This window comes from Platalea leucorodia, assembly GCF_965183815.1.
Source record: "Platalea leucorodia genome assembly, chromosome: 3".
Taxonomy (NCBI): Eukaryota; Metazoa; Chordata; class Aves; order Pelecaniformes; family Threskiornithidae; genus Platalea; species Platalea leucorodia.
The window spans coordinates 93,080,275-93,105,460 of record NC_138825.1 but is presented as its reverse complement, the minus strand read 5'-3'; the positions used below and the strand labels follow the sequence as shown (position 1 = coordinate 93,105,460).

The window sequence follows — 25,186 nt, the reverse complement described above, 5'->3', positions numbered from 1 at the left end:
CTTATGTTTATTCTGTATCTTAGCACACTGACTTCATAACGAATAGCATATGAAGTAATAGATGGCTATTCACTGTAGCACAATGTTTGAACTAAATGTCAGGAAGCAGGTTCTGCTCAGAATCTTCTGATTAATGTGTGACTCATATTTAACATTATTTTGTACACAAGTTGGTTCATTAAACTGCATATGTTCTGCAACTTTGTGAAAAAAAAAACAAACCAAAACAAAACAAAAAACCCACCTGTTTCATACAAATCATGGCTTCTCAGCATTGACAATGACCAAAGAACCCATAGAGCATGCAAAGTGTATTATTACATGTAACTAGGTGTCTTTGTTTGTCTGTAGCCTAAAGTATCAACTGAGAACATCTCGGTGCTTACTATGGAATTACAGGACTTACGTATTCATCGATAGGGTCTCCCACAGTGGGTGAATAAATGATTCTGTACTGCTGGACTGGCCCATCAGCATGGTCCCATTGTACAGAAAGGCTGTTTGTGGTCTCATCGAACACTCTCACATTCCTTGGACCACTGCGAGGCACTAAAGAAAAAAAAAAAAAAAGAAGGTTGTATGGAGCATGATTCTTCCAGTTCAGTGTTGCTCTCACTGATTCAAATGTTGCCCTGAAGCCAAAGCTAAAGACCCTCCCTGAAGCCCTAAATCAACATATATAGGTACGTTTAGTCAATGATAATATAGCAGTGCCTGAAGGTCTTAAACAGAAATAGGGCCTTAACTGGAGGAATTGGAGCAGTATGGAAGGGAGAGAATATCAGAGGCATGTGCAAAGTGAACATCTACATATATTCTTCTTCTCAGACTCTTGCAGAGAAGTATAACAATAGCCTGTCACATCTGCAAGTTTTAGATGAATATGGGGATTTAACAGAGAAAGCATAGAAGCAGCAAAAGAGAGATGACCTCCTATTGCCATAGACAGTTTCTTTACACATTATTTCTAGAATGAATTTTAAAGAAGCCAAGCATAAGCCAACCAACATCCCACAAGCTAAGTTGTAACAAAGAGGTTTTGGTGTTTAGGCATCTCCAGTAAAAAATAAACATCTGGGGAGGCTGATATATACAATTATCATGTAAGACACAGAACATGAAGCACATTTTTTTCTGTTGACAGCAAATTCTACCCATCTTAATGTGCTTTTTTTTTTTTTTTTTTTACAAAAGGCAAATTACTATTTATGTGTAATTACTATTTATGTGTAATCACATAATTTTAAAGAACAGCTTTTAAACTCTTAAACACTCAAATTAGGCTTATTTCACAAGTGAAAATGACTTTGGTGATTGTGCATGTACCACAACTGCCAGAAAACATAGCAAAAGCTCCCTTCCACAGAGGCCTATAATTGCTTCAGCCATAACTCAGATGCATTGATCTCAGAGTTGCACTGAATGGCTTACACTATTTGTGATTGTAGCCAATTTTATAAATTCTTCACACACCAGTTTTGTCATATATTTCACAAAGCAAGTACTGACTGTCTCTTACATGTTCTTCCTTGTGCTTGGCTTGGATTTCCTTCTCCATCTGCATACAGAGCTATAACATTTATTGAGTAAGCAGTGTCAGGAGTCAAGCGCTCCAGCATCACATCACGAGTGTTGCCTGGTACCACAATCTAAAACAGAAACAAAAGGCACCTAAATAAAAAAAGCTTCCTTTTTTACCATGTCTTCTTAGAACGAACAATTTGAATGAAATACAGAAAAGTTGGGAACATGACCGTGCTGCAAATTTTCCAAGAAAAATAATACAAGTTTAAAATAACCAAATAATACTGATAACATTTTTTTTTTTTTGCACCTGCTGTTGAAAAGACAAATACATAGGGAGCTCTCATTCTGCAAATGGAATTGTCGTTTTTTACATTTTACATAAAAATAGTTCAGAAAAAAGAAGAAACCTTCAGGAACAGAAACCAAAAAAGTAAATTTTGCCATGGTTTACTGACATATAAAGGACATTTTCTAATAGGTACTAATAGACAGATTCTCACTCATGTGTGAAGTAATATGCAGTTTCACTTTACAGATGAAAATGATTCATTAAAAATTCTTACACTTCCTTACATAAAAACATATTCATCTGTACATGTACAATATGGGTGCACATTCTGTGTGAGTACATTCACAGACTTAGCTCTAAAACTGTACCTATTTCTACACAAATCCAAGAACTCTTACTTCACATTTGGAGGGCAAATTTTTACCCATATCCAGACTTCACTGCTCACCAAGACCTACTTAAGCACTAATGATTTGTAGTAAACAGATGGTTTAGTGGTAAAAATCCCATAAAATTGGCATCTGGTTTCATAATTAAACATTTCCTAATAAATATTTGTTGTTTCCTTCTCTCTTTAAAAAAAAAAAAAAAGAGTTTTTATTTTAACTTGTCTTTACCTGCAATATGATAAGGGATACTCAATCCTCAATACTCAGTTTTAAATGCGAGAGTCTTATTTTTTTTATTTCACCAAATTAAGCATTTATTTACAATGGAATAAATTTGTGTAGACACAGTGTTTTCAGCAGGGACACTCCTGGGCAGACAGTTGGCCTGAGTTTATTATTATTGTTCTACACTCACTGAAGGAAGCAATATCCTCCACACACTTTTAAGGAACAATATAAAAACTAAATTACTTACAGATTCTGATGGCCTTGGGCCAGACAGTGGAGAGTAATTAATTCTGTATTGCTGTACTGGACCTGGAGCAGGTTCCCATCGGACATTCATGCTGTTTGGCGTGGGATTGTAAACTTGAATGTTTCTTGGTGTTCCTCTCTCCACTAGATCAAGTACAATTTAAATTAAGTTTTACAAAGTTGCTCACGTAAGTTCTAGTTTTACTTGAATTTACAACAGTGCTCAAAGGAAGCTGAAAAGCACATCAGCCCAAGATAAACATGTTACTTTTCTTACCCCAAAATCTACAAATCTAAGAATCTCAATGATTAATCTTTACAAACATCCCTGCCAGGGAGCAGACTACATATGTTTATGCTACAAATTGAAGGTATGATCATAACAGTTTGTTACGCTATTGTTGATCAGACAGGTATGAAACGTAGCCACAAACTACACATTCTAGCTCATGTAGACATTAGGAGATCAAACTCCCTGGAAAATTTTAAGTACATGGTGTGGACATTAGCATGGCTTAACACCAGTATTTGCCACTGGCACTACAATTAAAATTTTACTGTTGTGTGGAAGTAAACAGTAAGTTCACTGCACAACATAAGAGCTGAGTTTGCCTGAGGTAAGTGGACTGAAAGCCTCCACCCAAAAAAAGCAAAGAAAATGGAATAAGTTAGAGCTGCAACCATAACCAAGCAGGTAAACAGAGTTTCTTACACTTATGTTTTAGCTTTGGGGAAAATGAACTTCCACATTTGATATAAAATCAATTTCTAATGATCTGAGCCACTCACACAAAATATCCTAACATTTTCTTGAAAAGGACTATTTTACTTACAAGTTCTTCCAGTGTCAGAGACACGTCCACCATCCCCCTCTGGGAAAACGGGAACCACAGTTACAGTGTAAGGTGTGTTGGGTTCAAGAGTCCTCAGGATGACATAGTTTGTGTTTCCTGGTACTGTGGTCTACAAATTCAAAAAGAAAGGTAGGGGCATGACATTTACATAAATACGCAAAAAGTTTAAGCTTTTTTGTGTCTCCCTTACTCCTCCACCACATCTCATTTCTAGACTGGATGTGATAAAAATTTTACAAAAGGTGAAGCCTGAAGTAACAGGGTTCATGGTATGTTCTGGAATTGCCTTTTAAGGAGGTTCTGTCTTGGACTTAACAAAATTGGTTGTTAAGTCCTATACTCTCCTATACAATCCCTTACGGCTATCTTCACTTTTGGGTCCAGAACCTGTTCTACTAGTAACAGTAGCAGAATCTGCAGTGATTTCTTTAATGACTACTGTTTAGCAGCTGAGAGGCATCAAAAAGTCACTTTATAAATAAAAAAAAAAAAAAAAAATTACATAACACTACAACATGCTAATGACAAGAAGTAATGAGCAGCTCATGTTAGAAAGTAAAACTCCACAGCATTGAAGAATATTTATCATCAGTAGTTCTCTAGACGCCATTGAAAGTGGCAATTCATGTACTCCTCATTTCACAGGCACATCAAACTGCACAGATGTGGAAAGAGAAACACAAGTGGGAAAGAACAATATTTTCCCAGTCTGCAACAAGGGTTCCCATTTTCAAGATTATTTTATCTCTTTAGCAATTAAGCAATTTTAGGAGATTAGAATAAGACACCTATGCGGATTTTTCTGCTTTCACAAATATAATCTCAGCTGACTGCCTACAGTCACATGACTTCTTAAGCAGTAAAAATGGGCAGAAATGAGGTCTGCTGACTTTATAGCCTTTTCTACACCCTGAAGTCAGCTTTACATTCACACGCACTGCCCTAAGAATAAACAAACAAAAAATTGTCTGTGGTATTAAATCCCTGTGCTAAGAACTAACCATTGAAGGTCTACTATATAAAATCAAACATCTGTAATACATATGGGAGTAACTGACTTTCACGGACGTGCTCTGCATTTTCTCCAGTGTAGCTATGAACAGAAAAAAAACCCAGTGCATAGGCAAACAAGACCCACTTCACTCAAGAGTATGTTTCTCACTAGCACCATAAGCTGCAATTTATCTGAGATGGTGAGATCCACACAAAGTATTACCATTTCTTCTGCACCTCCAGCTGTAGGTCCATAAAACACTTTATACTGGCGAGGACTTCCTTCTGCATGATCCCATCGAACGTTCAGAGTACTGGTGGTTGGGTCATAAACTAGCAAGTTCTTCACAGTAGTGAGAGGTTCTGAAACAGATCAATGAGCTGTCAGAAATGTGGAGCCATATTCTCTCATCTGTGCTGTCAGATGACGCCTGTGTAATGTATTACTAGGAAATTTAAAAACCAACAGGTTTAATAGTTCATATTAAATGTTATTTGTCTTCATTAATCAGAACACATCAGCCCCATCCAACAGCAAATATAGTAAGACAAATTTTTTCTGGACATTATTTTATACGATGAGTTCACTAGGATTGTTTTCCTCATTCCTCACCAAACACATTGTTATGTCTGACTTTCCATTGCAGGCTCAAAAGTAAACTAAGTACAAATGAATTAATAACTTTATACTTAAACAATTAAATAATTTAAAATAATGAATTGGTTTTTATGCCTGAAGTGTCTCTGGCAGCAAATCACTCAGTGCTTTCTACAGCAGGATCAAAACAATGCTAACAACATAAGATGGTAGAGTCTGAAAATGCACGCTGTAAAGGTCAGCCTCTGAACTGAAACTGCTGACAGGAAAATAGTAAACTTATACTTAACAGCACACATATGAGAGTCACATGCCTTCAGATGCTTTAAGGTGTTTACTAGATTGTGGCATAAGACAATTAAACTGATTAAAATGAGGAAGAAGTTCCATAGTAGCATCAGGGTTTCTCTCAGCCTTAAAAGCTGGGCATCCAGTCTAAGGTAGTGGTCCAGGGTTTCTCTACATCCAGATGACTGACAGGCCTTCTTACTTTAGATACTTGAAACCCATCAAAGGACAAATGACAAATACAGATGGGATGAATTTCACCACAAGAAATTTTTCTCAGCTAATTTGAAAAGCAATACATCAAGATTGTTTCGCACCTAATAAGAAGATCTCAAGAAGTTACTTACTGGTTCTGCCTCGTCCTGTCATTCGTCCCCCTTCACCATCTGGGTACATTGATGACACAGTAATAGCATATGGTGTGTCAGGCTGCAGCTTCTGTATCACCACACTGTTCTGCCGCCCTCCAACCATAGTCTGCAGTAAAACAAAAGAAAAAGATTAAAATCCCTTTTATGCCGCCCCTTTTATGCTTACTGTTATAGTGAAGAATGTAAGCATTTGATGCAGAGTGGAAAACGCTATGATATATCATATGCTGCAATACTCTTGTGACTGACACCGACAGTAGACATTGAACAATAATGATATTTAGTACATATTCATCTTAGCAAGTTTAGACAGAGTCCAGTGACACAAAGCCAGAATTCTTTAAGACCTCCAAACTTGCATATAACCACAATTATATACCAACTGCCAGTTCTGTGCCAGTCCAGAGCTGTTTCTCCACATTGCCTCTGACTATATGATATTGAAATCAATGAGAGTCTTTTATTCATTTTGACAGACTTTGAATTGGGCTCTTTATGCTCCACTCTCAGGTAGAATGCAAGCATGGAATAAATTACAATACTCTGTAAATCTCTAATGTAGATTTGATACAATATCAGCATTTTCTCTCCTTGATTTCAAAAATTTTACAGCATGATACTTCAGCTTCTAAAATATCTTTGTTAAGAGTCTAAAATCATTATATATCTTTCATTTCATTTTTTATTTTACATATAATCCTGTGATCATAATCTCCACCAAGGAGAAGATTCACAGTGCACTGAGAATGATATTTAGATCTTCAGCATTTTTGAATCATGGGTTTTTGGGTTTTAATTGCGTGAAATTACACTTGGTCAAGGGCATCCGTTGTACTTTTAAGACTATCTGCACTTTTTCAAAGCCTGTTTAGCTAATATGTTTGTCATAACACTTAAAAGCTTCTGATGATGAAGAACTGATATTGAGCAAGCATTTATACATCTTCACATTACATAGAAGTAGATTATTTTAACTTACAAGGAAACTTTTTATTTGCACTCAAGTGTACAAAACTCAGTTCAAAGCATAAATGCCTTCAGCATCCCATCATGATTGCCTCCATATTTTAGTATCTATTTGCCTTTCAAAACCTGACCCTAAATGATCATGATGGTCTCTGGACTTTGGTGTGCAGTTTTTGCAGAATTGTCTTCAAATCACCTGCGCTCTTTCTTGGTGCTGAGGCCATTAAACATCAGACAGAGCAATAAAAAACTTCTAGAAATTCTATTTTAAATATTTCAGTGGGGACACTGCTATTGTCTACTCAGCAACCGCAGTTTAATCAAATATCACAGTAACAAAGAAAGCAGACGAGGAATTACTATCGTATGATTGAGAATTCTTTGCAGACAGACATTAAAATGCCATGGGCATGAGTGTTCTGTGTGCTCTCCTCAATAAGAGGTGTCTTCTCTGACTGCCACTGCTGGACTCTATCCAGTTGTGAATAATTAAATCTATTCTTTGCACAAATTTCAGCAGAATGCCCATAATTCTTTTTTTTTACTCCAGTACCAGCAATTAATTACAGATATTAATTAACCTTACTGTTGTTCCTTATTCTTCTAGTGATATCTCACTAAACTTGCATTCAACTACTCAATTCATATAACAGTTCAATTACCTCAACTCAAATGCATGTTGTTCAGAAGAGAGTAAAAATGGGTGCATAAGTATCTGACTGATTCTAAAGTAAACATTCCTAGATAGGCTTCTGAACGTGTGTGATCTCCAATTACAGAAACTCATGAAATGAGCGTGGTTTTCATCTGAGACTGTTCCTCTGAGTCATTTGGCAGTAACCACAACAGCCTCCCACTGCAGAATAGGGCATTTATAAGTAGCACACATTTCTGATAAAGAGGCTGACTGAATTACCATTCCCAGGCTGTGTTGCGCAGGTCGGCAGTAGTCAACACAGCTCTTGCTGACGACGAAGGGAAAGCTGGCTGATCGTACGTTACTGGCTCTCCCTATCATTACAGTTGCTCAATCATATTAAAGAACACTAAAATACCTTAAACACTTCCCTAGCATATGTTTCGCAAGGATTTGTTTTTGCAACTGCGACTTCTGGGTGGTTATTCTGTCCCTAGCGTGGCAAGAGACAGTCTCAACTGTCCACAGTATGTTCCACGGCAAAGTCCCTCTGATAGCCCATGAACCACACTATGAAAACAATGGAAAACTCTGGACTACGGAAGTAGTCGTGGTACTTCCTATTATTGATTGTTGGGATAACTAAATATCTGTGACTTGTAGTCTCATGTGCTGATTAACTTGTTCCTCAACACAGCACAGCTCACAGCACAGTTTGGGCTGGAAGGGACCTTCAAAGATCATCTGGTCCAACCCCCCTGCCATGGGCAGGGACACACATTTTAACTTTATTCTAGTTATATCTATAGATTCTAGATATATTTATAGATTATGTGATTTTCAAGAAAATCACATGTATCTAAAGTTATTTTTGCTCCACAAAAAGCATTGTATCTTGGATTTGAAAGGGGAGAAAGAAAAAGGTGGGAATATATACGTATTCACTATAAATATAAATCTTCACCTAAAAGGTGATTAATATATACACTGTTGTGCTTCGAAAATAAATTATTCTATATTTTGAAGACCTATCATTTAAGGTTGAATAACTCTAGCACTTCAAAATTAGTTACCGACTGTTCAGGGCCATCCCCACTGATAGGCTGGTAAATGATCCTGTATCTCTGCACTCGACCACTGGCAGGATCCCACTTCACAGTCAAACTGTGTGAAGTTGCATTGTACACCTGAAGGTTTCGTGGGCCACTCTTTGGGGCTGAGAAACATAATAAAGAAAAGAATAAGTATGTAATTCAAGCAAAAAAGCAGGGACAAACACTTCATTCATACTTTCAGGGCTGCATGAATGCCTGACCAAGAGCAGAAGGTATTAAGTACAAGACAACATAAACTGTAATGTTTGTAAAATAATAAACATGTGGTAATCTAGTGTTTAGTATTCTTCCAAATACACAATAATATTTGTTAAATTATCTCAGCTTTTTAATGTCAACATTCCTCACAGTTTAGAAAAAGATAGCTATAAGTTTTCTTTAATAATACCATACCCGGAAATTCAGATTCTTACCTTGTGTGGTGATAGGTACCAAGGGTACTAGAAAAAAGTAGAAAGAGTTTTCAGAATTCTTGTATGTGTATGCCTTCTGATTTAATAACTATGAATAACAACATGCAGCAACTATTTACTTACGTGTTCGTTCACTGCCAATGAGGTCATCACTTTCTGATTCATCGGGATAGATGGCAGTAACTGAGACATCATATAATGTATCTGGATTCAAATTTTCAAAGACCAAACTATTCTCATCTCCATTTAAGATAGTCTTGTGGAGAAATTTAAAAAAAAGTAAAATAAATAAATAAATAAATAAATAAATAAATAAATACCAAAACAGAGAATGGGATATAACTGAGTAACGTTTTACACAGTAACATCGCTACAAGTGGCTGTAACTATGTGTTGTACACATTCTCAGTGAATTTCCATTGAGCACAACAGGAGGACTTGCAAGTTATAGGCCATTTATTAATTACACTTCTGATTTTAAAAATATACCCTCTGAGAGACTGCCCACAAAATCTTATGGTGACCATCTATTCTTACCTCCTGTTTTTCCGATCTTCCATAGGGTCCCCAGGTTATTCTATATAGAGAGACATCTGGAGCTCCATGATCCCAAGTTCCTCTGAAACTATTTGGGGTTACATCTGTGATTCTGAGATTGACTGGTGCTGGCACAGGCTCTATTATGAGAAAAGGAAAAGTATTCCACAAAAGGTAACTACAAAATAAATACAGTTAAACTAAGGAATTACTCAGACAAAGAATTTAGAAGATTACGTAGGAGATTCATCTCTCAGTTACCATCCTTCTAACAACTACAATTAAATGCTGTAGTATAACCCAGCCCACCTACACTAAGCAAATCTTCCTTCATAAGGTCACATCACCAGGTCATCACCAGATAGAACAGACGTAGCTCTACTGACCTCAGTAGAGGTCACAACTCACATGCCTACTCACAACAACTGAAATCCTAGTTCTTACATTTTGGAGTTGGAAGAAGTGATTATGACCTCCCACGCACAGAGGTCAAGCTCCTGCATGAGTTTCTCCCAGATATTAAAATTCTTTATACAAGCCAAATAAGCCATGACTGAATTATACCACTTATTTAGAAAGAATACACAGAGGTTAACTGTAGATTAAGGAGGCAAAATATTATAGCCACTGGAAAGAAATGAGTAAATAGTTAAAACCAGAGAATAAAACTAAAAATAATTTCTTTGGCAGATCTTTCCTCTTTTTCCTTACACACGTTCACACAAAACCACAGCTATAGAAGAAAGGCTAGCACAAAAGCAAGCAAAAAAATCTCACATTTTTAAATACACTGGCTACAAAATTAAAAATTCAGAAGGAAAAAAAAAAAAAAAAGAGAGAGCATGTGCATATTTTTTTCTCTTTTTTTCACATCAGAGTGAGAGGCAGTGATAAGGTAACATTGCCCATTTCTATTCTAGCTCTTCTGGTTAGCTGTCCTCTTAAATCATAAGCCTAGATAAGGATGAGGGCTTCCCTGATATCAGTTTTCTCCTTTCAGTCTGTCACCTCTCTTGTATGGAGATCAGCTCTTACCATTTGTGCGACACCATTTCCTTGCCTCTGTTTGTTGAGATTACTCAAATGCTGCCTTTATGGTTCTCTAAAAGTACAGGCTGGTTTAGCATTCCACGGTACAAAAACTCTCTTGGATCAGAAGCAAGATCATGTGTCTCTAATCCTCTAGCATATGCCCCAGTTTCCTACTCATTTTCCTAGATTCTTGCATAGACTTGCTAAACCCTTCCTCTGCTCTCATATTTTCTTACTAATTCTACCCCTACACTCTTCCTTCAGCCTCTAAACACAAATAATTTTGCTTCAGTTTCTGGTCTGTCATCTCTCTGCAGACTGCAGGCTCAGTGTTTACTGCAGTAAGACACTGAGCTCATCTAAGATTCTCAGGGATTATTGTACTGCAAATAATGCTACAAACGCAAGTAAAATATTTTTCAGATAGATTAAATTACAGTTCCACCTAAACTCAGTAATATTGCAACACACATATTAAATAGAACATAAGGCAAAAGTAACCACAAGAAGGGTTATTAGGAAAACTTACGAGTGACAGCTTCTGCATTTATTGGTAGGGATTCCCCTTCATCGTATACAGCAACAACTTTTACATTATACAGTGTTTGGGAGGAAAGGTCAGAGAGAGTAGTGCTGGTTTTGAGTCTGTCGATTTCCACCTAAGAATAAAAATAGTGACTTAAGAATTGTAAATTGCTCTATTTCTGACTGTGCATTTGATTAAATGGCAGAAATTCCTGTACTGAAAAACAGAAAAGTATTCTGCATTAAATTTTGTCATTTACCCCTAGATTTACAACTGAATATTGAGTGCTATCTACTAACTCCCTTGCAAAGCATATTGTCTAAGATACTAGTACTACTTGTGGATCTTTCACTGCTTCATTCTTTTGGAAACGAGGATGCAGACTGCATCTCCAAAAAATTCTCATTCCCTTACAAAAACATATTTAATCCTCCAAAAGCTGATTCATGCTTAGCAGTGCAATTATGGAAAGCTTGCACATAACTCAAAAGACATCTCTAACAATGCTCACACATGTTCTGACAGCAGGCAAAGGGGCTAACATACCCTTATTCCATAATCCTGTCCTCCTAAGGATGTAAGCTGTTCTTAGAGCTTAGCAAGATAACACTTAGGCAGAGAGTAGAAATGGCTATTTATCAAAGCACAGGAAAATTCTCCAGTCAATTTTCCCTATCTGGAGGAGGAGGAAGAGGGGACTACACAATGAAATCTAACTTGTGCTTATTCAGTTTCCAAGAAATCAGTACTCTTTCCTGACTGCAATCACCATGAACTGATGTTCTTTATTCTCAATGGTGGCTTATAATACTACTTTTACTATTATTTTAGTAACCTAGCTCCTCAAAATAAAACTGCCTTCTAGTACTTTCAGAAATGTTCCTGTCATTTACCTCCTTTACATCAGCTTCATCAGCTATTTTGTATCTTAGGATGTATTTTCGAACTTTCCCTGGGGCAGGATCCCAAAGGACATTCATGCTGCTGTGAGTAACATCCTGAATTCTTAAGCCTCTGGGTCCAGGCAAAGGTACTGTAAAAACAATGACAGTAGTAAGTGAAAATGCTATTCATGGCAGAGGTATAGGTATCTCGCAGAAGGAATTAAATTTTTTTCATGCATTTCATTTAAATGGAGGCAATAACTTTCTGGGAAGTTCATTGCTCTGGTCGTTAGATGAGACAGCTTAGGAGCTTATTGTCCCAGCAATGAACAAAATAGCTATAAACTATGGTAGCTTCACCTTTGTAAATTATAAGCACAATACTTTTAGAAGTATCAGTGCTTAAGATCGTAACTTTTGGTGACAACAGCCACTTTTCACGCACGGTTGAAGGTTTAACATTTTTAAGAACATGTGAATAACCATACTGCGTGCATCTAACCCAGAAACACGCCTCTGCCAGTAGGAAATGTTTAAGGAAAGGTGTTTAAGGAAAGGTATAAAAAACAAAGCCACGTTTAGATCAATTTTTCTCTTGATATGCCATGTTTCCTTAGCATTTTCTACACTTAAGAGAATGTCTGAATTTGGGAACAAGGTTTCTAAGTTAATGCAAGCAAAATTGAGACCTTTTAAAAACACTATAACCTCAAGGTCATCAAGGCAACTTCCTTCATTATTCAAGGAAAAAGCTCTTTTGTTCCTCTTAATAGTTGGTCCCTTTTGATTGAAATTGCCTTTAATAGCTTTTGGAAATGTATGAGTGTTAGAAAATGCATAAAACATGGAAAAGGTGATCTAAACAAAACAGAATATATAAAAAATGTTGCCTTAAATAAAATTAAAATTAAATGTTGTTGAAGCAATAACAAAGCAAAAATCAAGTTGTCCTTACATGTCACTTCCTGGGTGGTGAGTGGGTCACTGGTGATATCACCAAACAATACGTAAGCTGTTAAAGTATACTCAGTATTGGGGATGAGATCTACCAGCTGCACCTCATTCACCGATGGTCCAACACGCATCTGCACATGAAAAATAACACACCATGTTTAAAAACTGAAGAAAGCAATAGCAGAAAAGCAAGCAATGATTTAACTTCAAGGGAATTTTGTTTGTGAGATTCACAGTATATTTACAGCTTCCTGACTGATGTCATTGTATACAATATCCCAGTAAGTTCACTGCACTTCAAGAAGTACATGCCAGTCTCTTTTGACTATTATGATAGATCAAGAAAATCTGTCAGTTTTTCTTAATTTATTTTTGGTAGAGTACAGGCAGTGAAGGCAAATTCTCTTACCTCTTTCTCTGTGGTCGGGACTGTGGCATTCACAGGTTCATATGTTAACAAATAACTAGTAGCTCCATTGAGAGGTTCCCATCTAACTCGCATGGAAGTAGATCCAATGTCATAAACATTCAAGTTTCTAACTGAAGAGATTGGCACTGTCAAATAAAAATATATATTAATTTATTTCCTTCACCTTCTTCAACTTTCATATTTCGTATCGCAGGTAGTACCACTGAGAATATTGCACATGGGTATTAGGGTCCATTATGGGCAGTTGAAAGGTGATCTCCAAGTAGTGGTATTTTAAGTGGTGCTTAGTTTATGAATGAGGTAATGGTTGTCACATTTTGAATGTGCTACAGATTTGCTCTACACACGGCTACAACTATCTTACAAGTCTGCACTGGAACACTTGAATATTCTAAAAAGCAACATTAACTCACACGTATGCTCTCATATGAAACAACATGACTGGTTTGGGATCTGTACTTATAAAAGGATTTTTTATACTTTCTTCTTGTTTTCTATATTTCTCAAATTATTAAATAAACATCAAAAATTACCACAGACTTCATAAAAATCATGTACATACTTTAAGGGTTTATGACAAGCCTAATACAAAACAATCAAAGAAGTGAAATGAACACCTAACATTGACTATTCTTAAAGAGGCAGGAAAGTCACCTTATGTTGCATTCAGCATAAATATACGTAAAATCAGTCATGTAGACCGCCAATAGTAGAAACATGGCTAAGTTATTTCTCACAGAAGTGACGTAATTGTGTTGAACTAGCTTTTTATTAATCTTATAAAATTAGAATTAATTTCTATAGTATTCTGGCTGCTAGTAGCATGAATTAATTATCTAGCATAAAAATGAAGGAGTACATGTTTGCATATGATCAGATTTCAGGAATTTATAAACTCTGTCTTGTAATTCATGTCTGTTGCTCTAGTCTTGTACAGCCGTGCTTTATGAGCCTGGAAAGAAGCTGGGACAAACATTTTTTACCACACTGCAGTTTCACTTTGCTAAAGTTTTCCATCCAAGAACTGAACAACCAGTGTAACACAACACAATTTGGTCATTCAAATTAAAAACTTTGTTTCCTCTAACAAGAAAGCCCATAGTGCTAAAAGTTCTACTGGACAGCTCCCCAGATGCCAAATTGGCTGTTAACGCACTATTCAAGTTCCATTTCTAACTTACAAGTTGTTTCCCTGCCGATTAGAGGTTCGCTGCTTTCATCTTCTACCACAGAAAACACGTTAACAATATATTCTGTTTCAGGTTTCAGATCTTTCAGAACTGTCGTTGTTTCCATCCTGCTTACATAAAACTACATAAAAGAGAAGCAATGTTAACCACTGAACAACAAATGCATTTGTAATCATCTCTACGAAAAAAAAAAATCATTCCTTGTGAAACTCTTCAGAAATCAATGGTATGGAACTAAAAATAAGCATGGTCTTAATCTCCTATGTATTTTGTCTGACGGTATACCATTATTTTTGCAAGGCAAGTTGCAGGGAAACCTCAGACAGACACTTGTTTTCAACAGAGTTGGATATATCTAGCAGCACTCGCTGTGCATCCTGCTTTCACACATGGTTTACGCTTTTATATCACTCAGCGACATAAAGAAAGTGCCAGGGATATATGCTACCACTTTGGAAAAAAGTTTTAAACACCCAGCATAATCTAGATGGTTACAGCACATGGCATTAGCAACACCTTGCAGAACAGAAATGCCAGCAAGCAGTCAAGCTGTAAAAATCAACGTGCACTGGAATGACTGCTCCAACCTTAATCAAAGGCCAGATCCTGAGGTCATGATTTACTAAGACTAAATTCTCCATGAGTCAAATCTGAGTTAAGATTTAAAAGCCACGTTCAGAGATAGGAAGTTCAGAGTTAGGTACACAGAGGCACCTAACTTCATTCTCCTAAATACCAGTCTGTCTGGTTGAAGAGAGTGATGAGCAATTCAGATTGCCTAGAATCAAGGGTTGTCAGTTACTGGCTCTCTGTGGAGAGAAGTAATAACCACAAGAAGAGTTTGACCCTGTGCATTAAACAGTTTGGAGGATATGCTTAGGCACAGATTCAAAGTACCACCATACAACGTTAATCTAAGCACTACCTCACAACCTGTATCACCCATTGTCTTTTTTTCTATTAACAAGAAAACATACTAAAAGGACAGTGAGCCTACCCATGACTATGCTCAGAAAATTTCTAGTACAGATTTATTTAAACCAATCTGTGACAGTGGAATATGAACAGAAAGGAATTACTAGAAATACCAGTCAACTGTTTTTAAGAAATACATTTTACTCCTGGATTCATGATGTTAAAAGAACCAAAGTCATCTTTATGCTCCTACTTTTTGTAATTTTGTGTATCATTTACTGAGGCATGATATTCTTGACCTTGGGAGCCTTTTTTCATTTACTGTTATACCACACACAGCACAAACTTCAAAATGACATTACTGTGATGTGGAAGTCCAAGGTTATTATGGACAATGTCAGAGATGAACATACAGTACTAACCTGTTGAGGGCTACCTCCAGAGGTAGGGTAATATTCAACTCTGTATCTATCAACGCTCTCAGGAGGTGGACTCCATCTCAGTCGGAAGGAACGAGGTGTCACTTCTGAAATAACTAGGTTAGAGGGAGGTGGCAAATCACCTACAAGTGGAAGCAAATTAAAAAATAATTAATTTATCTTATATCATCAGGAATAAAAACATGAGTTAAAAAAAATTGCTTAGGAAAAAAAAAATACACTTCAGGCACTTATTTATGTTTCCGTTTCCTAAGGAATTCTTAAAACAACTGTGTCAAGAGAAAGCTCGCCATCATACCCTCAAGACCAAACCAGCTCCCTATCATTCTTACTCCACCTTCAACACCAGTGTTTCACTGGAGAACCATCAGCTAACATTGCTGTTTTTCCATGTCAGGTTTTGCTTTTGGGCTGTCAGACATTAACACTTGAGCAGGGCTGCTGAAATTTTCCTTGCTGGATGAGCATCATCAAAGAACATGCCACAGTGAGCAAAAAGGTGACACACTGAGCAACATACTTCCTGATTCTGGGAGAAAAGAAGGCACGTCCACCCATGTCATGCTGTGTTAGGTATAACACAGTCATTGTTGAAAGGAAAGGAAGAACTCCTGCAGGGTAGTCCAGGTGGTCTGCACAACTTCCTCACACCAGCAGCTGAAAAAACAGCCCAGGGCTACACAGCGTTCCCAGCAAGTAATAAAAAGGAATTCACAGTGCAAGCACGTAAATGGAAAAAGGATGAATTAGATTAATCAAAATCAAATGAATTAGATTAATCAAAATCATGTCAAATGTGATGTACCTGGACCTTTCACACTGTTGCACAGATTTGTGGTTACATCATCAACAATGCTAGCCAAGAAGGAGAAATCTGCAACATTGTAAGCATGGATGTCATCTGGATCCGTTGCAATCTGCTTCAATTCATTTTCATCTGCATTTTTAATACCTTACAGAGAATACATGAAAACAACGCCGTTAGAAATGATGGCCATGAAACACAATGCCATGAACTTAAGTCCCTAAACACATTCTTTGAATGTCTTTTTAGGTACTTATGTACGTTGCCACTTCCTTGTGCATTTAGCAGATGGGCAGGAGGGGGTTGATGCAGGCCACCTCTTCATATAATACTTACCAATAGCATAAAGTTCCACTCCCTCATCTCTGAGTCTTCTTGAAGGGGTGACTACATCATCTTGTGATTTGCCATCAGTGATGAGAACACCAATCTTGTGAGCTCTAGGCCTTAAGCCTGCATCTTGTTTGAAGTTGTTTTTTAAGATGAAATCCAAGGCCATTCCTAGCATGATACAAAGAAGGTAATCATCAATATAAACTATTTCCACATAGTATTCATGGCAAAGGAGGGTATTTCATCCTAGTGATTTCACTCTGACAACAACATTCCACAATTTACTGCCTTCTAGAACCACTCAGAATCTAGTTGCAGCCCATCATCTAGACTTACCAGCAACTGATACTATTTCAGCCCTTTCAAAGTCTCTAATCTCTTACCTTTTCTGCATCACCTTCCTATCTGATCTCCTGTAGCCTCCCTTCTGGGTCCGCACCTTGTCTTCATCCCAACACTGATAGGGAATTGCCTTTTCTTCTTCTCATATGCTCAACAGCAATCCAAGTTCTTCATCACCCAAGCTCTCCTCCATCACTTTTCTCCAGGTTTCTACTGAGTTTATGTCTCTACAGGCTATGCCTGTTCTCTTCCAAACATACTGAATTAAACTGTAAGGCCCTTTCATCATGGACAAATTCGAGCTCACTGAACAATACTGGGGTCAGCTACTAGAATTATTTTTATTGGAGCTTAAGGAAAATCCTGGCAGTGTGACATACCAGTTAGAGTATTGCCTCCTTTGTATGGTAAGTTGGCTACAGCCTCTAACAAAGCCTGTTTGGTTCGGTAAGCGTTGAGATTCCATTCTGTCCTGGGATCTCCACTATACTGTGCAAGACCTGGAAAAAAAGCCATCATTACTCAGTTATTATGAGGCTGTGTAGCAGTTACACCTCATTTTCTGTCCAACATATGAAGACTTACCAATCTGTACTTTGTCCGGACCAATATCAAAAACTTCAACAATACGGGCAATGAAGTTCCTGACAGTTTTAAAATTTGGCCGCCCAATACTCCATGAGCCGTCCACCAGCAGCACAATATCAGCTTCTGCTCTGGTTCTACATTCTAAACCTGCCATGTCAACCAGAAAAATACAACCTTAGCACGATAGCTTTCAACCAGAAAAATACAGCCTTAGCATGATAGCTTGCTTTCCCCATCCTTGTATATGACATATGCCATGAGTTAACTTCCAAAATAGCTCTAGTTTTATTCACTGGCACTGTGTCAAGTATGACCTATTTATGAACGTTATTCACACTAGTAACTGGTTCCATGGCAAAAGCTGTATAAATTTCTTCATGTATGTTTCCTTTTACAAACAAGCCTTCACAAATGTCAAGGCCAGTGCTCTTCTCTATTGTCATGTCATTATCTATTTTGGTCTTTAAAGATGGTTGATAACTTGATTTCAGAGGTTTTGTAAAAGACTGCTAAGCTAACCACTGACATGGCAGTGAGCATTATCAGATTATCCAAATTTACAGTGTTTTAGTCTGTCATGGTTGGCTAAACTACTGCTTAGTTCTCAACTATGTAATAGTGGAATGAATGGCATATATTACAACCACTTTCAAATAAACAGCATTTCTGAATTTTCAGGGGAAAAAAGACGTAGTAATACAGGTGGTATAGAAGTTTGCACATCCAGGAAAGAAAGAACACAATTTAAAGAAGATACACAAACATAAATACAGGTCAAGAGATAGAGAGGGGACAAGAGCGAACATTTATATAAAGCTGCAATGTTCCGAAAAGGTAGGAAGTATTTTCAGATATCTTCAGTTTACAAATTACAGAATAAAATACGCATCATAATGTTTTCATCACAAGGAAAAATCACAAAATATTTATACAAAATAGACAGACACAATGATTTTATCCACAGCCATTTGGAAAAAAAAAAAAAAAAAAAAAAAAAAATCCTTGCTCTCTCTCTTTTCCTGTAGATTGTGTTACCAGCTGCAAATTTTCTGGCTTCCTGCCATCAGAGCTTCTGGTCTTTATATGGAAGAAATCCCATTGAGAAAAATCAGCCACACTCATCACAGTTGAAAGATATTGTGATTTCATATATGTTCCACATAATTGATCCAACACTGCAGACTCATGAATATAACTATTCCATGTACCTGGGGGTTAAAAGCATGATCCTCTTCTGCATAGAAAATATAGATCTAGTCTTTAGTCAGGACAATAAAATCAGTTGGGAGTAGGGTTTAAGTAAAACCATGTTAGTTCAAAAAACTGCATGCATAACTTCTTTAATATGGAAGTTAAAGTTAGCTTCATGTACAATATAAAAGTTAAACTATTTTGACTTTTATTTTTCTTCCAACTACCATGGTTCCCCACATGGAAAATTCTAGCAAAGGCACCAGACCTAGGGTGATTTTTTTCTCCCTTATTAATAAATAATGTACTATTACATTTACAGTCCCAGATATAAAATTCATTTTTCACATTAACCATGACTCAAATCCATGCATTAGTAAAACTAATTAGCTTAAAGAATATAACACTGAAGACAGGAATGACAGCTGCTGTAATAAAAAATACCAAACCACTCTTGGTGCAATTATTTTTCTGCCAGACTTATTACACCTTTAATGTTAATGGCCTGTTATGTAGTTTTTCTCAGTTTTACCCTCTTGTATTACACAAAGTGGCACAGCAATTAAGACGTTTCTAAAAATGTTGTCAATAAAGTTACACAAGGTGAATATTTTTTACACAGCCCAGTGTGGAAATAAGGCTTCAAAGAGGTTCAGCAAAAAGAATATTGAGGCAACTGTAAGAAACTTTTTTTTCATTATTTAACTCTGAAAGGCCTTTGCAGTTAGGTTCTTTCTCCTCACCAAATCCTCTCTGATGGTTATGCAAGACTTGAAATGGCAGAGGAGAGAAGTCTTTATTTCTACATGTATACTTGGCTATGAAGAAGCAATGACCTGCTTCTTTATGCTTTCCATGAAGGAGGACTGAGCCCTGAAACTCTCTCCATCCAATATTAATTGAGAGTACAGTGGGCACAACTATTAGCATGCGGAGGGCCATTAACCACACCAAGGGAGCTCTTATCATAACATTCATAGAAACTTTGACTGGAAGGTTAAGCCACACAGGGAGAAACTCCCACACAGATACTGGAAAGCACCTAGCAATTGCATTTCTGGACTAAGTCTCCTCCTTCTATAGTAAAAAAAAAAAAAAAAAAAAAAAAAAAAGACTAAATAATGGTTGTGTTGCATATAAACTCAAATAATACACAATAACATTGGGACATTCCCAACTGTCAGATCTTTGTTCATTACACCATCTTGGTCTTAAAAGGAATAGTCTCCATATAAGGACAAGCAAAGGGCTAAAGATCTGCTTAAAATTCTTTGTTCTACTCCTGTGAACACCCCTGTAGATGAGCCATGATCTCTGTTCAAGAATTTGACCTTATATGATTTAACACAGATGTGGATGGCTTGAAAATGCAATGCAGATGGCTTTGAGTAATCAGCAAAACATGGGTTGCCTGAGTTATCATCTTTGTAAGATCATCTAAAGGGTGCAGAGGACTAGAATCATGAACTGGGGCATACTTAGTGGTCATTTCAGACCAGAGGTTATGTCATCTGGGTAGGGAGTAATCTGAATCCTGTAAATAAATATTCATGTGTATTAGAAAAACGATAAGGAAACGCTGGTAAACTTTTAGTCTTTTTTTGTCCAAAAGCCAAGGCTGCCTTTTCTTCAATACAGTCATGTTTACCTCTAGATAAAAATGGCTCCGAAGTAGTATCTGAAAGGGTGGTCATCTCTTGTCCAACCAGGGGGCTGCTCTCTCCTCCTTCAAACATTCCAAAAACATTTACCTTATAGGTAGTTCCTGCCCTGCAATAGTTAAACAAACGTACTGTAACTAAAACCACTTGGCTCGCTAAATGCTGACACTTCACTTATGAAATCCTCATGGAAAAAAATCCCCCATGGAAAAGAAGGTGTGAAAACATGAAGCCCAAAGACTAGCTCTTCCACAAGACAGTGAAGTTTTGACAATTTAAAGGCTGATTCTAGATTCTATACTTAAATTTATAACCTTCTTCATTCAAGTAATTTAAGAGTAATAAACACTAAATCATAATTAATTAATGATCCTATTTTTAATATATTTAGTATACTGGCGTAACAGATTTTGACATGGTCTGAAGCCTGCTTTATAAATCCAAGCCTCTCAGAAAAAAAAATCAACAACTGAACTAGGCTTTTTTTAACATGAGGTAAGGAACTTTTAGGAGGAAACTTTAGAAATCCCAACTTTCTCCAGTGTCCCATTAGCTTTTTCATATGCAAAAAGCAGAACACAGCTGCTGCCCACATCTTTGCCTCCTTCAGTTCCTGTGAGAACACCACAAGTGATGTAAATAATCTCAGAAAGAGCCCTGCCAGGTGCCTTTCAGAGACCACATAACAAGATCCTTGGAGCTTATTGATGAAATTACTTTCTTTGTCACAGTAGATTTTGCCACGCATTTCAATCCCAGATCATGATTAAACAAAACCCTAAGCTAAAGTTATTTAAAAAAAAAAGAAAAAGACATGAATTATCCATACCTAAGCTCCTCCAATACCACTGTGCTGTCGTACGGCCCCACTATTAATTCTCCAAGACTCCCGTCATCTTCAGTGGGGTGGAAAGTTACTTTGTACCCCTTCACTCGCCCTGGGGCTGGCTCCCAGGTTACTCGGAAACTTGACATAGTTGAATCAGAAGTTCTCAGATTTCGAGGTGGCTTAAAGGGAGAGGCTGAAAGGATGGGAAAAAAAAAAGATATAAATCAGGTCTTGTTATGGAAAAAAAAAAATCAACAAGTATTCTTTTATGTAAAAATCTATACGCAAATCCAGTATTAGTGGCAGCCCTAAACTCTTTGTGCCTTTCCTTTGACATAAAGACAAGTATCAAGAGGTGAAAAGTGAGATTCACTTCATCTAATTTCAGCTATCTAACCAATAGGTATGTGGGCTAAGTTTGTTACCAAGGCTCCCTCTACAGTCAACAGACTGAGGGATAGATAGCAACTCCTCTCATCTATCTTAAACATCCATCTGATCTTACAATAAATGTTGACAATGGGTGGACTAACCACCGTCAGTCTTTCTCTCTATTAATTACAGACTAGCCCTCTCTCTTTTAAATGGCAACAAGTGAGCGAGCCATATAAACCAAAAGAGAGAAAAGGAAGCAGCTTCCTCTCAAACCTACACTGAAAAAAATCAGAATTTATGGAAGACAAAAGTCACACCCAGCCAGTACTCAGTCACCAATATCACTTCTCAAGCTGCTTCCTCAGAGCTCTGGGTCCCACAGGTCAGAGCATGGAGAGGGTGGAAGCAAAGACCCTTTTGTAGAAACTGTCCTGCCAACAGTCCTCTCCCTTTACATGCTCAGGGCCTGGCAGCTCAAGCAACTTCACCAACCACAGGTGTGGCAATATGTCAAAAAATGATTCTTCAGAGGAGTGCCAGCCAAACAGCTCGAGGTTTTTAGGTCAAAAGCAACTTCCTCTGAAGACTAATGGCTACCCAGTGCAGGTCAGTCCTCACAGACAGACAGAGTGGTTAACAAGCCTGCTGCTAGCTTCTGCATCACTTTTGCTTTTGTGTAAATCTGAAGTGCAGTCATAGAAAATACTGCAGCAGCGTAATCTCAAAGTTGCAAAAATGGGAATTAGAGTAAATAGAAAGTCACCACTGTAGCTTTGGAGTGAAAAGGTGGAGGGGGAAAAAAAAAAAGAGTTTGTCTTATCCCTGTGCCTAAGCAATTCCCTAGCTATAGCTGAAAGATCATAAATATCCTCAGATGGTGAATTCTGCCGAGAAACACTAGATACACTCTCACTCACAAGGAAAAATACAGCCTCTCTATCTCATCTCCCTTGATATTCCTCTCTGAATTATCATGACAGCTTCAACTAACAAGATCACTCAGGCTCCACTTGCTTCCAAAGCTTGATTACCACTACAATTATTTTCACTGAAAGCACAGAGGCATATCCATATCAAGATGAACAGGTCAAAAATTAAAAGCAGCTGGATGATCTGAGGCTTATCTCAGTATAATTTTCAAGACTGAAAAACTAGGTGCTGGTCAAGACCTGATCAAGTTTTCATGACTCCTCTACACCAACTGCAATTTAATTTAAAAAGAAATTGGCACCTCAGTTACTAAAGGAAGATATGTCCACTGTTAGGAGACTTGTTTCTTACTTCCTGTCATCATTCAATATAACATATGTTCAGAGAACAGAGAATGGCATGAAGTATTTACAGTGTACCTAAGCGAATTGCTTTAGTCCCACATGGGCAGAACCATCTTGAAAAAAATTCTCTTTTGATAATGGCTTTCTATCTATGGAGGCAGAAAACTGACTCTAAATCTGTTTATTTTGATCTGGATAGCAAGAGAACATTTCCTTACAAAATGAAAGACCAGCATCAGATACATACTAAAGGCAGAGTAGAAAATGAATTTTGCTTTTACTGCAAAAATCCCCTGTTTTAGAGTTTCAATTTCTGAGAGACAAGACAGCTTGTCCAAAAGACCATGGTCTCTGAGGTAAGGCTTCCACTGATGACTCTTCAAAATCATTTACTCCCCCTTTTTATTTCCTCAGGTTTTCCACAGAAAATACGGTGACCAAAGAAGACAAATCTAAGTAACTGGATGCTGGGTAGCTATTTAATCGATACCCAGGATCAAAGGTCAAATTATGAAACAACTGACAACACTTGATTAAGTAGTCTGTTGATATACTGTCTTCCTCTAACTTCTGATGCTAGTGTTTCAAAACAAGTCCAGTATTTTCAACCATATTTTACACCATATTTACACCGTTAATATTGACAGCAAAAAGCTGTGCTCAAGCTATGCCATAGTGAAGTTTCCAAAAAACCAAAATATCTTCTCAATCTCTAACCTTTTCTTCAATTTGCCTGTTAATTCATGATCTTGGCAGACTCCACCATACTTTTCTGCATATCATGATTATTAATTTTAAGCACAAAAAACTTTAATTATCAAATCCTGTACAAGCTTGTGATACATACCTGTTGTTCCTTCTGCTTTTCTTGATTTTCCTTGTCCAAAATCATAAATTGGAACAACACTGAGGTCATATGTAGTTCGCGGCTTAAGTCGTTTTAACACTATGCTTGTAGCAGGAGCATTTACTCTTCCAAACATCTGTCTTCCTCCACTGCGTGGTCGGTAGTACACACGATAAGACAAGACGTTCCCAGGTGAAGGCTGCCAGGTAACTCTCATTGTATTTTCTGTCTCGTTGTCTACTGTCACAGTCCTGGCATTTGGTGACACTTTTCAGTGTAAAAATACAGATAAATTTTTACTTTGTCACATAAAGATATGTTCAAATGCATGCCTACAAAATTCATTCTGCTGTATTAAAAAAAAAAATATTGCCTTCTTTAAAATTACAGTATTTGATTGTGGGGAAGACACAGGAGAATCTCACAGACCACTGTTAAATTATTTTTTAATTGTAATGGACTAAACAAACATAAGTGTGCTTTCCACTACACAGAAAAAGAAAGGGAAGTATAAATTACATGATGATGCAGCATAACTGGGAGTTTTATTTAATCACACTTTTCAGTAACCTGTTAAGTAATGGATTCAGCACTCTCAAATGAAATTGATAAATTATAAAGCCATTGTTTTTTTATGAACACAGTGTCCTATAGAGTTAAGATTTTCTAAGTTTCAAGTTTACAGATCTGATAAGGTACTGGTGAATACCTAAACACCTGGCTGTTGGGCTCCATACAAACTATCCTGCAAGTAGTGGTGAGTGACTTTCCAAATGCTTGGAAAATCACTCACCACTATTTGCAGCATAGTATATGTGTTGAAATAAGCACATGGACTAATAAAGCATTTTCTGTACAAATTGCAGCACTCGGCTTCTAAGAGATATTTTCCAGACTGTACAAATGTTACAAACGATCTGAAATGGACTGAAAGGTATGTAGTGCTGGCTGTCAGCTGGAATAAGCCATCCAGGTTTTGGCAAAACAGAACCTTCTTGGCATGCCAGAGTCAATCAGTATTTCATCACACAGTAAGGTAGGCTTTGCAGGCTACAATATCCTCTCCCAGTCCGAGGAACTCAGAATTTCTAATTGTGTTTGCAACAGAAAGATGCAATG

General features: G+C 37.2%; 1 protein-coding gene across 1 annotated transcript in view; it reads right to left on the bottom strand.

Annotated features, from left to right (window-relative positions):
• Nucleotides 1-25,186, bottom strand: part of COL12A1 (collagen type XII alpha 1 chain) — a gene marked incomplete at its 5' end in the record, with an annotated part of 99,527 nt that overhangs the window by 42,792 nt on the left and 31,549 nt on the right. The window contains 23 exons of the mRNA XM_082305629.1: nucleotides 407-549; nucleotides 1,520-1,649; nucleotides 2,681-2,823; nucleotides 3,513-3,642; nucleotides 4,750-4,889; nucleotides 5,760-5,889; nucleotides 8,460-8,602; nucleotides 8,915-8,941; nucleotides 9,038-9,170; nucleotides 9,452-9,591; nucleotides 11,013-11,142; nucleotides 11,903-12,042; nucleotides 12,849-12,978; nucleotides 13,257-13,402; nucleotides 14,459-14,588; nucleotides 15,805-15,944; nucleotides 16,628-16,774; nucleotides 16,964-17,128; nucleotides 17,683-17,802; nucleotides 17,888-18,037; nucleotides 20,730-20,851; nucleotides 21,572-21,764; nucleotides 24,068-24,334. Coding sequence (XP_082161755.1) covers nucleotides 407-549; nucleotides 1,520-1,649; nucleotides 2,681-2,823; nucleotides 3,513-3,642; nucleotides 4,750-4,889; nucleotides 5,760-5,889; nucleotides 8,460-8,602; nucleotides 8,915-8,941; nucleotides 9,038-9,170; nucleotides 9,452-9,591; nucleotides 11,013-11,142; nucleotides 11,903-12,042; nucleotides 12,849-12,978; nucleotides 13,257-13,402; nucleotides 14,459-14,588; nucleotides 15,805-15,944; nucleotides 16,628-16,774; nucleotides 16,964-17,128; nucleotides 17,683-17,802; nucleotides 17,888-18,037; nucleotides 20,730-20,851; nucleotides 21,572-21,764; nucleotides 24,068-24,334 — 3,239 coding nt within the window. The remainder of the gene's footprint in view (nucleotides 1-406; nucleotides 550-1,519; nucleotides 1,650-2,680; nucleotides 2,824-3,512; nucleotides 3,643-4,749; nucleotides 4,890-5,759; nucleotides 5,890-8,459; nucleotides 8,603-8,914; nucleotides 8,942-9,037; nucleotides 9,171-9,451; nucleotides 9,592-11,012; nucleotides 11,143-11,902; nucleotides 12,043-12,848; nucleotides 12,979-13,256; nucleotides 13,403-14,458; nucleotides 14,589-15,804; nucleotides 15,945-16,627; nucleotides 16,775-16,963; nucleotides 17,129-17,682; nucleotides 17,803-17,887; nucleotides 18,038-20,729; nucleotides 20,852-21,571; nucleotides 21,765-24,067; nucleotides 24,335-25,186) is intronic.